The sequence below is a fragment of the Antrostomus carolinensis genome, unplaced genomic scaffold (genome assembly GCF_000700745.2).
Source record: "Antrostomus carolinensis isolate BGI_N321 unplaced genomic scaffold, ASM70074v2 scaffold30055, whole genome shotgun sequence".
Lineage (NCBI taxonomy): Eukaryota > Metazoa > Chordata > Aves > Caprimulgiformes > Caprimulgidae > Antrostomus > Antrostomus carolinensis.
Genome location: NW_010317554.1, coordinates 3009 through 19103, shown reverse-complemented (window position 1 = coordinate 19103; position 16095 = coordinate 3009). Strand labels below are relative to the sequence as shown.

At 35.8% G+C, this 16095-nt stretch overlaps 1 protein-coding gene across 1 annotated transcript; it reads right to left on the bottom strand.

Annotated features, from left to right (window-relative positions):
• Positions 1-1810: 1810 nt before the first annotated feature.
• Positions 1811-15894, bottom strand: UBA2 (ubiquitin like modifier activating enzyme 2; the record flags this gene model as incomplete). Its single annotated transcript, XM_010168620.1, has 16 exons — positions 1811-2896; positions 4343-4479; positions 5284-5389; positions 6011-6107; positions 6648-6803; positions 7275-7387; positions 7478-7571; positions 8478-8638; positions 9183-9282; positions 10160-10281; positions 12642-12709; positions 13440-13561; positions 13718-13818; positions 14298-14362; positions 15484-15554; positions 15811-15894. Coding segments are annotated over 16 exons (1779 nt in total), but the record flags the coding sequence as incomplete, so codon positions are not given.
• Between the last annotated feature and the right edge of the window lie 201 nt (positions 15895-16095).

The window sequence follows — 16095 nt, the reverse complement described above, 5'->3', positions numbered from 1 at the left end:
AGCCAGTTAAGGGCATTCATACTCCATCAGTTCTGAAAAGCAGTTTTTCATTTAGCATGGAAGCAGTTTGCATTTTCAGTGGTTCATTCAGTATTGCCAAACTTAAGAACCTAATAGAACAGCTGACACTGCATGAACAGCCTGTCCTGTGTTCTATAGAAGCAGCCTGTGTAAAGAAAATATATTAAAAATCATTCACTTTAAAGTATTTTACAGGAAGGATCTAGGAGCATTTTTTGGCCATCTAACTACTTACTACCCAGACAAGAGCAGCACAATTACATCTCCTAACAGCATCAATATGTAAGTACTCATGTAGTTAAATTCTAGAGGACCATTCATGCTGCAAACTAAATGATGATGTACTGTTAAAATTACTTAATGCTTCCCTAAAACTTAATCTAACCAGTACCCTCATCTAAGATACAATGTCTAGTTAATTCTGAACATTTTTGCAATCTGGCCTTATGGACAGAGTTGTCTACTGCCCTGAGAAACTCACATATATCTTCTTGAGCAGCAGCATCCCAAATACTTCAAGAAATCATTTGAGTACTGTCATCTTATGCTGTTGGCACTAATAAGGAGTAGAAGTCAGCGAGAGTGAACAGCTGCCCCCCTCCTTTTTCACCCACAAATCTGTTGGTGTTACATGTTACTTTGATTCAGCTGATATACCACTCAACTTCCAAGTCAGGAACACTCTCAACTTCAGGAAAACTAATATAATAAAGTTACCAGAATTATAGCCTCTACTATTAAAATAATAATAATTAAAAAAATAGTTAGAAAGCTAAAATCCTGCATACCAACCAGTACAAGCAGGGAAATTTCTCAGGTAGTGAAGTGAGACAGGATCACCCCATCTTAGATACATTACATGTGCCACGTGCAACTTAGATAAAGTTTTGTCATGTCACAATGAGAAGCACATCTTACTACACAGATAACAAACTATTTGACAACTAATTTAATAAACTAGTAATTTTATTTTTTGTAAAGCTTAAAAAAAAAAAAAAGAAAATGGCCTTAATTTTTGGAAGATGTAATCAGACATATTAACAGTACAACTGTTTATTGCAAGAACTATAAAAGCTCCCCCTTGTAACACTGAAAATCCTTTCTGTAATGTCTCTAATTTATGTCTTTACCTCAGTCTTCACTCATGCTGGCCAAGATGCAGCTAACTCAAACGGGTTTAATTTCATGGGAGAGTATTATGCCTCCAAGCAAGCCATTGCATGTGACTATTACTACCTAAAAGAAGAGGTAAAACATTAATTGCATCATAGAACTGTAGTTTTGCACAGCTGGCCTTTGTACTAGACAGAACCAGATGTAGGAACCAAAACCTAGAAAGGTGCTGGGTTTGGGTTTGGGTTTTTTTGTATTCTCCTTCTATACACTTATCTTGTTTAAAATTAATTCAGTTTGCAAACTGTAACAGAATAAATTGTGTCTGCTCAATTCCTCTGCTCTGTAAGGCTAACTCTGCATACTCATCTATGAACAGAAGCAGTTTTGGTTCACTAACACACAGTTGGAAAGCAATTTCAGTACAGTGACAGAAATGGCTCATTAATGCAGTCTAAGAATCAACACTGTTTTGAGAGCTACCAAAATAGTTAAACGAATGCAGCAGGTTTTAGGATACTGATTCTAAACATTGCACTCCTGTCCCATGCACAAAGCGTAATGTATAGAAGACCAGTGCTTTCTTCTTTCTGAAGGCATGAGGTGGTGAAAGCATGCATGTCGTGGTGCAAATGCTCCAGCTGAAGAGGCCAATAATTGATTGTCCAAGAAAAAAAACATTCACAAAAGTTTTATTAAAAAAATTCCCCTTTCACCTCAAACAAGTGAAGCTTAAGTTCTGTACTACTAGGTTATGTTTAGAAAAATGAAAATAATACAGTAAATTTTGAAGGCTATACATTGTAAAATCCCATAAGTCAGCATAAACTTGGACTGTGCAAGCAAATATAGCAAGTATTTCAGATGTCATTTATTTGGTCCATCAGATGTACAGTATAGTAGTAGTATCTGAGTTTACAAAACATCAAATATAAATAACCTGAAACTGTAACAATACACAAAAATTTGCTTCTTACATTGACATACCAGGCAGTACGAGCTGAAAAACTTGAGTAAATTAACAGTTTTACAGTAATGTACATAGTGCCAGTTGAATTTTAAGAACACTGTTAAAACATGGCACTAATTCGCTTTTTTGAATTTTCTTCTTTACTTGTTCAGGGTGTGAAAAATGTTTAGGACTAGGCTAAAAGTATTTTTCTTCAAGCAAAAAATAAAAATGAAGTTACTTAAAACCAGGGCTTCAATGACGACCCTTTACTAAACAAGAGTAGGTTTTTTTGTCCTATTGAATTATACCTAAAAGGTATTTACACAAAAATAACATGCTTTTTTCATGACTGTTTAAGCCAATACTTATCTGTAAGTATTTATAAACTATGTTTCTACTACAGTTAATATATGGAATTAATATGTAAAAACTTTCTGAAAGAGTCTATTGAGATGAGAGCTTTATCATCAAGAGAAACGGACACAAATTGTTTAAGCCAGTGGTTTGGTATTCACTTGGAACAAAGGCCTTAAAATTAGTCTAGCTCTGGACATTTTTCACATCCCAACGTATTATGCTGTTACTGTATTACATATCTGAATAATTTTGTCAAGGGGCATTTGCATGTTCAGTCTAATGCTATAATTTCATCTTGCTCTTCTGTCTGCTCAGTACGCACTCTCTTTGTACTGACACACTCTTTATCTTCTAGTTTTCTCTTGCGGCTTTTGTTTTCCATATCATCATCAATATTGCTTGAAGTACCTTCATCTTCAGAATCCACAATCAGTAGATCATCTTGATCTGGAGCTGCAAAATATGTTTTCAATTCAAATGGATACTGTAAAGATAGACTACTCTCAAACCTAATTTCATACATATAAAAATAAGAATGTATCTAATACATCAAATACATCTCGGAGCATTCTTTAACCATATTCTTTGTCATTCAGCTGCAAGAGTATTTTGCAATTCTCTGAAATCAGTATAAAATAGGCTTTTCACATGGTTCACTAGAGGTATGGAAAATACTGCAATAACCAAAAAATAAGGGAAATGCATTAGTTACCATTATTTTTTGTGCAGGTACAAAATAGAAGAATTGCATGCTATCTGCAGCAGTCCTTGAGAAAAGAATTTCTACACACACTGAGCTGTAGTTCAGCCTCTCCTTTCACTAGTGCATTCAACAGAACTCCCACTAGAAGCCATGCTCCATGAGAGACAGAGAGAACAAGCAAAGAGAGGGAGGAGTGGAAGGGTGAGCAGACCTAAAGAGCTAAAGGATTAACAATGGATAGTAAAAAAAAGGAAAATAGAATCAAATGTGGACTTGAAAGACACCTAGTGGATTTTGTTTTCTTTAAAGTACAAATTAATTGTAAAAATTAATTTTATGCTAGTTTTTCTCATATAATTTGAAGTATAATTTTTCATATAATTTGAAATAAACTATAGCAGTACCCTTAACATTTAATCTCCCCCGGAACAAGACGCAACTACATTACTTGTACACGTCTTAAACAGGACCATATGACAGGCAAAATAGCATCAAAATCATCCAAAAGTGTAAGACAGAACTACAGATATCTAAGGCAGAGATGTCTATCTGTATTAGATTCATATGCTATCCCTATAAAACAGCAGTGCTTAAGCATCTTGTATTATTCATGTAAGTTAAATTATTCTGAGTATGTTCAAAGAAACACCCCCCATTAGGAAGGTAAAGGTACTTCTTCCTGGAGAGCAAATACTATTTTCTTGCCATGCTTTGCATGACAGGTGAAAAAATAATTATTCTGTAAGCAGATAATAAAGGAGTCTTCTTAAATTAACAAAATGAAATATGATCAAAGATATCCACAAAGTAATTTTTAATCTGTAGGGAGAAAGTGACAAATTTGGTTCATTCTTTTTTGTCAAGCAATAGTGTGATCATCATATAGAATGGGTCTAACTATTTAAATCACTGTTCAAATGATGCACTTCAGCTGACAACCCAGCAAGTCCTCGCAAGTTAAATAATTTCAAGGTGTGTTTACTGTAAACCTTTGTAACAATCTTAAATGTGCATTCTGTAACCATTATAAATATGCATTTTTCCATTTAATATTATATTTATACACGGAGGCAACTTAAACACCTTTTATTTCATCTTGGCAAAGTTAAGCCATAAAAGTGAAGACAACTCTCTTGATTGGACTGCACTACTGAAAGATTATTTTGTTTTATTTAATAATGGTTACTGCTATTTACCTGTTGATGTTGAGGGTTGTGCTCCATCATCACTACCATTGGTAATATTCTTGGATGTTGGTTCTGGTGGTTTAGGGCCAACTTTTTCAGGGGTATCACCAACAACTTCAAATTCTACATCTGTGTCTAGGTCTTCACTGCAGAAAAATATATATCCTTTTAAACAACCAGGTGAAAATAAAAAAACCCATCTCTTTCACAAAGAAAGTATGTCATTCAAGTGTTAGAACACCCTGCAACTATGACAAAATGTGAAAAACATTAAAAGATAGTCTGTTTGGTCATCTGTTATAATTTATGGTTTGTCTATTGATAAACACTGTTCCACCAAGTGTCACGACTTCAAATGCTTGGGAATGAGAGTAATTACCTGAGCTTGCCCTTCTGCCTCAGTGTCACATTCCTGTTCTCTCTGACAGTGCAGTATGTTAACTTACTGTATATAACAGGTATATTACTTATCCAGGGTTACATACACACACACCAACTATTTCAAAGTGACGTCTGTTTGCACTGCTGTATCTGAACACAGGTAGTCAAGCAGAGGCTCCACTACCACAGCAGGCTGGGGGGCTTTTTGCCCTCTTTTTGTTTGGTTGGGTTTTTAAATGGCAGTTCCTCGCTTGTTGGCTGTCCCAAAAGTAAATTTGATTTTGCACTGTATTTTTATGTTATGTAATGACAAATTATTCAAATAAACTTTTTCCAATTACTGCTGCAAAAAAACACAACCAAACAAAAACCAACCCACCACCAAAAATAAACAAAAAACCCTAAACTCTAAAATTCATTAAAAAATAACAATTCCTCTTTTACCTCTATATTTTCTTTCTGCAGCCTAATTTTTGAGATTTATTTGTTAATTTAAAATTCTGAGTTGAAAATTCCTTGTGGAACTGTTCTACATATATACACAAAGATAATTATTTCAGAATCCTTACCTATGAAGCACATTGATTAACAGTGTATAGTCCTGGAGGAAGTCATCTGCTTGTAGTCGAGTGCCATTTCGAATTCCAAAGTCTGATAATTTCCTGTGGTTATTTGCTAGAAAAACAGTGAAAAACTGCAGTGTATAGAGCTATTTATATAAAGATCCTTTACACCTGAATAAATATTAAATGAGTACTCCAGAAGTTTTACGTAGAACTGTAAGAGTAACATTCATTAGCTATATTTAAAGTAAAATTTGACATTTAAGCCTATCAGAAGTTAAAATTACTTATGTTTGACTTATTTACCCCTCATGCATCATGTTCAAGCACTTCACTATTATTACATTTAGGAATATTTTGGAGATAATATTTTTATTACAGTAGTGCCTACAAGCATCATAAAAAGACCACAGTCTAAGAACAAGACAATGAATGGGACTTGCAAACAGAGGAAAACAACTGGTACGTGTTTATAGCTGAATACCTACTCTTGAAAGGAATCCTGACACTCCAGGTGAAAAGCACTTTAAACAGGAAAGCTGAACTGGACATGCAGGCTTGTAGACAATACCACTAGCTATTCTCAAGCTACTTAAATACTTGCAAATCCAGTTCTCTTCAAATATTAGTCTACAGGATGAACACTAAAACATTTGCTACACTTCCATTTTGTATGTCTTGGTTTCTTCCTAGTTTTTATCTACTCTTATGTATAAAGCTTTAGCATGCATACCTTCTGTTTCTCCTTCTTCTGAAGAGATAAGGATAGTTCCTTTTCCATCATCTATTTGTACATCTGGTGCTACCATAGCAAATTTTTCTTTCACTATCTGAAAAAGATGGATATGATTATTTGATCAATATCTGGCTTAAAACACCTAGAAAGAACCATGAATTATCTTGATTTTCTTATCCTGGCTTATTTTCAGGCATCTGCTGAAAGCCTATACTTTTTTCCTCCCACTTCCATGACCAAAATAATTATATTTTTGCTGTCTGAAACATATAGGTTCAGACATGTTGAAAATTTTTCTAGATCACTTCATAAAATGACAGAATTACAAATCAGTTGTGACTTGAACTATTCAACTGAAATACAAATTCAGTTTTTTGCTGTTAAGAGATTAATAGGCTTTAAAACCACCAAAAAATTACAAAATACAAACATTCTCTCACAAGATGTACAAGCACACATGAGCAAGAAGCATCCTGGCTAATATAGCTCTTTTTGGAGCTGACAGAAATGCAAAACGTAGAGCAAATATAAACAGCTGATGTTCAGTCAAAATAGACTGAACAAAAACCTAACTTTAATAATTCACAGTATTAGAATAATTATTAGAAAGCTGTAGCTAATATTCAAGATTTACCTTATCCTGGAGTGTTAAGACAGTAACTTTGTGTATATTAAGTTTCACAGTCACTTCTGGCTTACTTGCACACACATAACAGTTAGGATTTGGTGGATCCAAAGCACAAGGAACCAAAAGCTTCTTTCTGGGATTTGGCTGCTTGTTCAGAAAAATCTTGAGGACAGACAAGAATAAAACAAGTTATTCTGTAAGTAGCAGCACTCATAAAACCTGTTTTCCTACAGATCTATTCTCTTAGTCTCACAGGTTGTCCTGTTCCCTAATCCTCTGTGGCATGCCTGCTGACCAGGAGAACGTGCGTATTATGGCCAGCCCACAATGACACCCGTGCTGACTGTCCAGCTACTGCCAAATAGATCTGTGACATGGAACAACCATGTTTCAAGTGATGTCAGCCTGGTTCTCTCTCCTACCCAGCAGTCAATTTTCATTAAATCACAGGAATTTCATGATCCTTGACACTTCCACTGCTCTTTTCATTGTGGTTGAAAGTTCCCATCACATTCAGAATCTACTGAAGCAACAAGTGAGAGACAGTAAAACTACACAATAGTCAGAACAAGTTAAATGTGACTTTTAAACAAATAAAAACCATGAAAGTAAAAATATCTTATTCCCACTTACCGTTCTACACTGATCTATTTTTCCTGATAAAATCTTCAAGCCTTCCAGCACTATCAGACCAGCTATTACTGCATTAGTAGTAGCTATAGCTGGGATAATATTTCCTGCCATTGCTGCAAAATAAGCAAGAGTATGCAGATTTTTAACAGTAAATAAAAAAAAGACATATAAAGAAATAAAACAATGTTATATTTTATCCTTACACTTGATATCAAATCTGCTCTTCATATTCATACTGAAAACATGCATCCTGAGGTTCGCAGCAGAAGTGACAAAATCCATTGCAGAAGGGTCATCCTGACAAGAAGTTAATGCAGAAAGTATTTAAAAATCAGATTACTCATTGAAAAAAGTTTGCAACACATGGTTTCTAAAACCTTAAAAACAGAAAGTAAAAAAAAAAGACTGTACAATAATCCATTTCAAAGACAATACACTTCCTCTTTCAGATGGTACGTTTAGATAAAGCAGTAATACTTCAAATACATATGTTTAGAAATTGTACTTAGTATTTTAGTAGTGAATTAGAGTATTAGTATTAATAAAATACCTTGTGTATTCAAAATAAAGTCTAAATCCTAAATCTTGCAATGTTTTATGCCTAGTTTCAAAAACTGGTGTTTCAGAAAGAAGTACCTTTACTATCTGTTGTAACACTATTTTACTATTTTGTCCTCTCTATAGTTACAAACTACTTTTTTTTTTTCCTTATGCCAAATGAGAACTGACTGCAGGAAGGTTACACCACCTGGTGCTCAAAGAGAATTTTCTTGTTTTTCTTCAGCAAAACTCATATCACACACCTATTGTCAGAGCTAATTATTATGTACAACTCAGTAGAACTCTAGCTACCTCTGTATAAGAGCATGTTTTAGAGAAAGCTAGAGCAAAGGAAAAAATAAAGTTGCATTATTAAAATATTTTCAAAAATAAAAATATGACAAATACTTCTGAATTTGTGCTTTTTAAAGTTAATGAATTAAGTTATTTTACATCACAATAGTTAATCCTTACACTCAGTGAGTTATAAAATGTAGAGTGCTTAAAGTATGTATTTGTTTACATATGGAAAGTGTTTTCAGTGGGGTACCAGATAGTTTTGTTCTACGTAGTACTACACTGGAACAAAACTGAATGAGTCCAATTAATATTTGTACTACATATTTAGAGTATAACTGGTTCTTATGGGCTTGGCAAACTAACCTTATCCCATATAAGCTCTGCTCCATCACCCTTCTCAGCCAGGTGAACTCTCAGGGTTTCAACACTCTTTGAAAATAAGTGTGCATAGCTCTTCACATCAAGAACCTGCTGATCCTTCAGGACTGCAGAGGATTCATTTTGTTGGTCAGATATGTTTTTCTCTTTGTGAAAAGAACAAAAAAAAATTAAGAATACTTATAAATCCCACAGAAGTTCTCTCAAAGACTTTTCCAATTTCAGAAAATTACATATTTTCTAAATTGAAGAACAATATCCTTAAACTACAGTAGCCCAAACATTTTACAACAAATCTTCATTTAAAACTGCAACAATAGCTATATTTAAATCCATCACCTAGACATGCACAAATTACAGCAAATGTAAATTTTCAGCAGAACTCAGCTTGAAGAGATAAACGTTATCAGTGTGTATGGCAAGATTTCCTAGAATAAGCCAACATGTAATTTTGTGAAATAAGAACTTTCTACAGCCAATACTGGGTACCTAAAATAACAACTGCAGAACAGTTTTAGAAAAAATGTTTTCTATATAGAGAAAAATTAAAAATCTTCAGGAATCGCAAAGAATTAATATGTTCATTATCAGGACTCAACTGTGACAGTGAGAAAATGTACGTATCACAGAGATGCATTAACAAACAGCAGATGTGACTTAGAAATAGAGAGTAGGAGGGTGGAAAATTACCTTGATTTTGTACCTCAGCCCAGTCCAGTGGCACTGGAGGCTTTCTTTTCCTCCACAGCTTATCCATTGTCAGCAGATACCTAATGTCATCTTTGAAAAGCTAGAAAACATTTAAAAAAAAAACCCCATAAAAAATCCCCAATCCAAATATTAAAATTAAATGGGAAAAAAGAGACATACTTTTACATCTGTTGTAAAATTGAAAAAAATCAGCATTAGATTTATGAGGTTTTGCTTTTCTCCTTGAAAATATCTTCAACCACACGAATAAAAATCAAACTCCACAGGAAAAAAAAAAACAAACAGATAAAAAAACCTTTTTATTTGCCATTCTCTAACACTTACTGCATAAGGCAGACACAGCTCTAATTAATTTGGGGAAAAGTAAAGTAAAAATCAAGAAACAATAGTCCAAATGGGGTTCATGTGCCTACTGAAGCCATCACTACAGCTATTTGTATACTCTCCCTGAAATACTCTTGCCTACATGCCAATTAATTTCCAAAGTAAAGTAATTACTACCTATCAGCATTACATTCCATACTCATTTCCTCTATTTATCACTTTCAGTGACCATTCTGAAAGAAAACTCCCAAACCAGTTTGTATTTTCTTATGCCAGAGTCTGATCATACACAGAAGAGGACTGATAGTTTTTATGTCCTCAGACTGGTTCTGATTATGCCCAGTGAAATTCCTACAGAATTCAAGTTTACCTTTTCATATTAAAAGTAATTTGAATGAGGTTTTTTCTGTAGAGTATGGACAAGCTGCTGAAGTCATCTCTACAGATGCAGCTGGAATGCCATAAAACAAGCAACTGTTGTAAAAGACCAACTCTACAGCAAAATTGGTGGAAGTCATAACATAATTGCATGATTGATGGCTAGCATTAAGTGCCCAAACCCCGTTTTGACTTAACTTTAAAGCACCTCATACACTTCAAATAAAGACATTTATTGGGGGTAAAGAAGATACCTTAGTAAAAAGTTTAACTGGATCGTATCCAGTTGATTTAGCCCACTCCTTAGTTGAAACACGTTTAATCTCACCATCTTCATTGGATGCTTGTGCTCTGGCTTCTGCTTCTGCTGGCTCCCCTATTAATAAAGTGTTAACCAAGTACTTTAATTAAAAAAAAAAAAGGCAAATCACATCCAAATATTTCCCCTAGAGTCAATAACCAAAATTATGCAGGGACCATAAAATGGCTTTACTGTACCCAACAAAAGCTGAATTAGACACAGTGTGACTACTCCTGTTTGCTTCTGCAACTGCAACTCACTAATTTAACTTGATGTTACCCAATTCCTTTATTGGCAGAAACACTGAACAATTGTTTCCTATTCATTTTCTCCACACAATGTTGCAATTTCATAAATCCCTAACCATCTCCTTCTAGGAGTCTCTTTTCCTTGCTGAAGAGTCTTACTTTGGTTATAACTTCAACACAAAAAAATAAATCAGCTTCTTACCTCTGGTTGTCCCTATACAAAAAATTCCATGCATACAGATGCTATTCTTTTTGTGTTTCCTTCCCAGTCACATCCAGCAACTGCTACTGTGATTCCTAATAAGCATCAGGTCGATGTTTTCATAAAACTATCTATTAACACCTTGACTGAATGAGAAAAATCAGCTCAGAGACCATCATTTTACACGTACATTTGTGAACGTTTCCCTCCTTTCACCAATGCGTCATTTGCATGATTTCGTATTTCTCTGCACCAATTCTGCCTCATGTCTCACTGCCCTGTCGTTCTGTAGTGTGAAGCTTTCTACTACTTTTTGCAGTTAGCCCTCATCTTTATTATTCTGAGTGACTTTGCTCAATCATGTATGCTGAACAGCACTGGTCCCATCCCTAATCTGAGACACTCCTCTAATCACTGTTTATCATTTAAGTAGTTTATCCACTGCAGGATCTTCATCGTTTTTTCTCCCCACAGCTGTTTAGCTCCTTCAAGTTCCTCCTCACAAAAAGTTTCCGAGTGCCCCCTGCAGATTCAAAACAGCATAAACCAGACATGCCTGTCCATAGGTTTGCTGATTCCTTTAAAGAAGCTGCAGAGCCATGCAAGGAACAACCCCCCTTACAAAGGCTGCATTGACTCTTCCCTAATACCCCACGTATGTCCTCTGATTCTAAACAGCATTATCACTACAGTTTGCTCACTGCAGACATGAGGCTACAGCTCAGGCCTTGCTATAACTGCCCTGGCATCTTTGTTTAAACAAGTGGCACTGTGTCTGCTGCCTTCCACGTATTCCAGCAGCTGGTGTTTTAAGTGAGTTTATACGCCACTCTTTTTTAAGACTCAGCTATTTCATTCTGCACTTCCTGTAGGAACAACCTGTGGGGTGATCACTGATGTTCAGAGAATCCGAAGAGCTGGAGGATCCTCTAAGCTCCCCCTCCCAAGTCCATTAATCTTTCAAAGGATCCAAAAGAAGCAACAATTATGCTTATTCACCTTCACAGTAACTATGGTTACTGTCCTTACAGAAAAATACTGGACAGAGACAAAAACATCACTCAAAATGGGCATATTTCCAATGTAGATTAATGTTGAAGTGTTTCAGGCTAGAAGAGTTCAAACATAGTCCCTGTATTTCCTTGCAATCCCTCAGCTAGGAGTAGAAAATGCAGTGTGACTACAAATACCACGCAGTTCTCAGTCCTCAGTTCAAGACAAGCCTCCCAGCTGCAGGGAAGGGAGCGCTCCATCAAATCCAAATATATATCTGAAAAATGGCCACCCTGTGAAGATCAGTTATATTTAATTTCCACTTCCAGCTCACTTTTCCATTCAGGTTTCTGTGCACATGGGGAAGACTGTTTGCTGCAGAGAGAACAGAAGTTGCCAAGCAGACACAAGCCTATTCACCTAAATCTCTATCTTACACCTGGGTGTCTTCACTGGAACTTCCTGATTAGCGAGTGTATCGACTGTGCTCCTCACAGCTCTTCTACCCACACCATCTGAGAACAACTAGTGAATGCCAGTGACACATCTTACACTGGATTAAAAAGTTTTTACAACAGCTGAACCAATCATTTTAATAACATTTTAGGCTACCCACAAGGGCCACAGTTCTGACAGGTAAAACTATTAAACTGTTGTCATTCTGAAGAGTGTTTTTTGCACATGCACCATTCAAAAACCTCTGCTCTGCACTATGCATCAAGTTAGCTAAAAAAACCTGAAATTATTTCAAATATCTAATAAGCAGCAGTATGAGGGAACTTAATTATTCACAGTGTACGTGAAAGTCTGTAAGGGAAACTACTGTCGACACACCCCAAACTTTTTTTGTCCAAGGGTACAGTAAATTGAATTATCTTAAAAGAAAATGGATCTGAACTCTCTAACCTTAAGAAATGTGCAGAAACAAGTCATAACCTCTGAAACAGAACATTTCAGTAACAGGGTAAGCTACCAGCTTATATCACACTCACAAGCAGCTTCAGGATCAGCTCTGTCAGGAGATACTTCTTGATCAGCGTCTTCTTCTCCAAACAACTGGCTATATAATAAAGAACAACAACACAACACTGGAATTTCATCATTATCTGGTTAAAGACTGAAATATTTGCTAACAGATGATATATATCCACTTTAGAATTCTTGCTGCCAGAGTGCCATTTCATATGTTGCTTTTTAAATTGCTGCGATTCATCACACACAGACTTAACACTGACGACACAAAACATCCAATACAAAAATGAATTTAGCAAACCAGTTCTGTATTACACACTCAACAGTTCACCCAGACTTTTATTTATATTGCAGTACTGAATACAGTGCTTATAACCCTCCAAGATTCCAGGAAACCTCATATCTGTTAATACATGCATTAAACTGAAAAATGTGTTAGTTTCACACAAAGGTGAAGAATAAAGTAACTTCAGCCTACACTGCTGTGGCAAACTACTCTGACAGATTTTCTGGGATAGTAGAGCAAGGCCAAAGTACCAACCAACCTTCCATCTTCATAGCAGAAGAAAAAAACCCCACTCTTAAAAAACCATGCTAAAACTCAGGTCAAAGAACTGGAGGTTTTTGCTAGAATCCACATCCATGTAAAAAAAACACAGCACGCGCCCTGCGTCGCGTCCCTACTGCCCCCCCCGCCCCCCAAAATCCCCAACCTCCAAACAAACAAACAAAAGCCCGTGTGCACTTTATTTCTGTCTGCAGGGTTAGAAACCAGAAGAGTGAACAGCACCTATTCTCTTTTATTAATGATCACTTACTTGAACAAATACTTAGCCCACACAATGCAATGGATGGGTTCCGATGGCGTGTTTCGGATTGTGCAGCCTGGAAAAGTCTTCTGAGTTGGTTTGGGATGACATTCATAACATTCTGTCACTCCCTGGTGAAAAGTGACATATTTGCCTGTCACACTGTGAAGGCTACTGACAGTATATGCTACTACCAGCTGAACTGTAACTGTATCTCAGAACACCCAACTCCCTGTTGACTAAAATAGCCAAGCATTTAAAGTGACAAGAGTAACACACAACCTAACCTTTTTAATAACTGTTACTTGTCCAAGGTAGCCTGCAGTACCGCTCTCTATAAGAGGAACATCAGCAGCCAGACACATCCTGTTCACGTGGTTACGGGCAGCTGCGAATCAAGAGGTTTTTAAAGAAAAATATGAAAAATTAGGAAAAAAGTTTCAATTCTCCACATTCAAACTAGACTCCTATGCCAACATTTATCCTTAAACTGGCTCATTTCATGATAAAGCACTACGTCTTTTTCACAAAGTCAATTTCCAATTAACACAAAAATATATCAACACTATTAAATGTAGCAAACTCGACTGAATAAAGTTACATATGTACACACAACACTCATCAGCTCCTGTAAAGCAGCTGCATAGCAGTTAACATTTACTTTCAAAACACTTGTAAAAGCACTAACTGCCCTTTCAAGTTTCTAGTGAAGCACAGGCATTAGTCAAATTACAGATGAGTTAAGAGGATACTTGTTATTTAACTGACATTGCAGAAATACTAAGAGTAGAACACATTAAAGTTCTGTTTCTATGAACGAGCAACAGTATTTTCATCTCCAAGATAAGATCATAGTGAAAACTTCACCTCTGTTATCCAGAGCATTCATAACCAACGTGAACTGGCGGAAGAACTCTACGTTATAGTCAGGGCTACAGAAAAGAAAAACAACACTCAAAATGGCATACCACAGTTGTTGGTTATTAAATTATGCCACAACAGAAACTATTCACATGCAAAGGGTGGACTGATGCTCCTGTGATAAAATACACGCTTTATAAATTTACTGCCAGCCTTTAACTGCCCCATTTGTCTTCTGCCCATTTTAAAGCTGGGTGAAAGCATGAATTCTGTGCTGCTGGAAGGAAGCTATTGCCATTAGGGCTAATCTGACCAATGAAACAGGTAGACAAAGAGAAGGTGATTATACTGCTCTGATCTAAGGAGTAAATTGGCTGAGCTGTGGTAACTGACCTTAAAAACCACCAGGTGAGGCTATAGATGTGCACACTGTAATTACCATAGCTCATCAGACTGTTGATAATTCATTATACTCTGATAGCTCAATTGGTTTTGATCATGCCTCCATGCCCTTAGGAGCCGAGACATGGGATTTTTAAATCTTGACACTTTAGTATCTTTAGTTTGCATTTGTCTCAGTTAAAGAAGAAGGTTGCAAAGAAGAGAGAGTAAAGAGAAAGCAGGATTAACAGTTTTACAGTTTCAGAAGGATGTAATGAGTCAGTGTTTCAGTGGCTAATAGCAACATCAGAGTTCAAACCTTAATACTAAGAAACTGGACAAACAGAAATTAAGAAATAGGAAACAGCTAATGAAAATCTACATAATTTTGTACTGACTGGTTATGGATTACAAAGACTAAATTTTAACAGTTTTGGGCTTATATAAATGATACTGAGTTACCTACATACATAGGACTTTATTTTTTTAATCACAGACTCAACACTGACATTTATTTTAATCTAATCGTTGCTCAAGACATCAGGGAATCCTTACAGTGTAGAAACTTACATAGCAAATGTTGCTAATAAAATGAGAGACACAAACAAGTGACTACAGCTTACTACCAGAGCTTAAGAAAACTCAAGCAAAAGCCACACTCCCACTCAGGTGTGTGGTAGTCTCATATTTACAGCTCATTCTTCTTACTGTGGTAGCTTTGCAGAATGTCTTAAAGCACACCATTGTAGCATTTAAATAACACAGTATTTGCAAGTCAAAACATGGAATTAGAGCTTAAAACCAAACATACTTCATGATGCTATCATGGTAAGCTATAATATTAGCTTCTGGATAAAACTGTAACACGCTTTCCTTGGCAACCTAGAAATAAAAAAAAAACAAAAACAAAAAAACACTTATTATTTCCTTCCTTGCAAGGACAGGCTCAATACCAGTTGAGTATTGAGTAAGTTGGTATCTCTACTTTAAGGGATTTAAATACTTTCATAATGCAATGTTGTGGATAGCCATGATCAACCAACCAACACTTAACCAGTAGAAACAAGACCGTGACATGTTTCTAACACCGTCCATAAATTAAAACTAAGCAAAACTTGAGCTTTGACTTTTTCCTCACCTGTGATTTTGATCTTCCAACATGTTTCTTTTGAAACAAAAACTGCCTGTTGAGATTGCTGACATCAATAGTATCCAAATCAATCTATAAACACATAAGAGACAGCCATTTCACTTTTACAGAAGCAAAAGGAACAAAATCATTAACAGAGTCTGAAGCAAATGCAGTTCACCAAAATGCATAAACTTTACAGCTCTCTTTCCAGACCTGCATACAGGTGTTACATCTGCACTACAGCAACTGCAGAAGCACAAGTGATCACCCAACCATCTTCAGGAATCCATA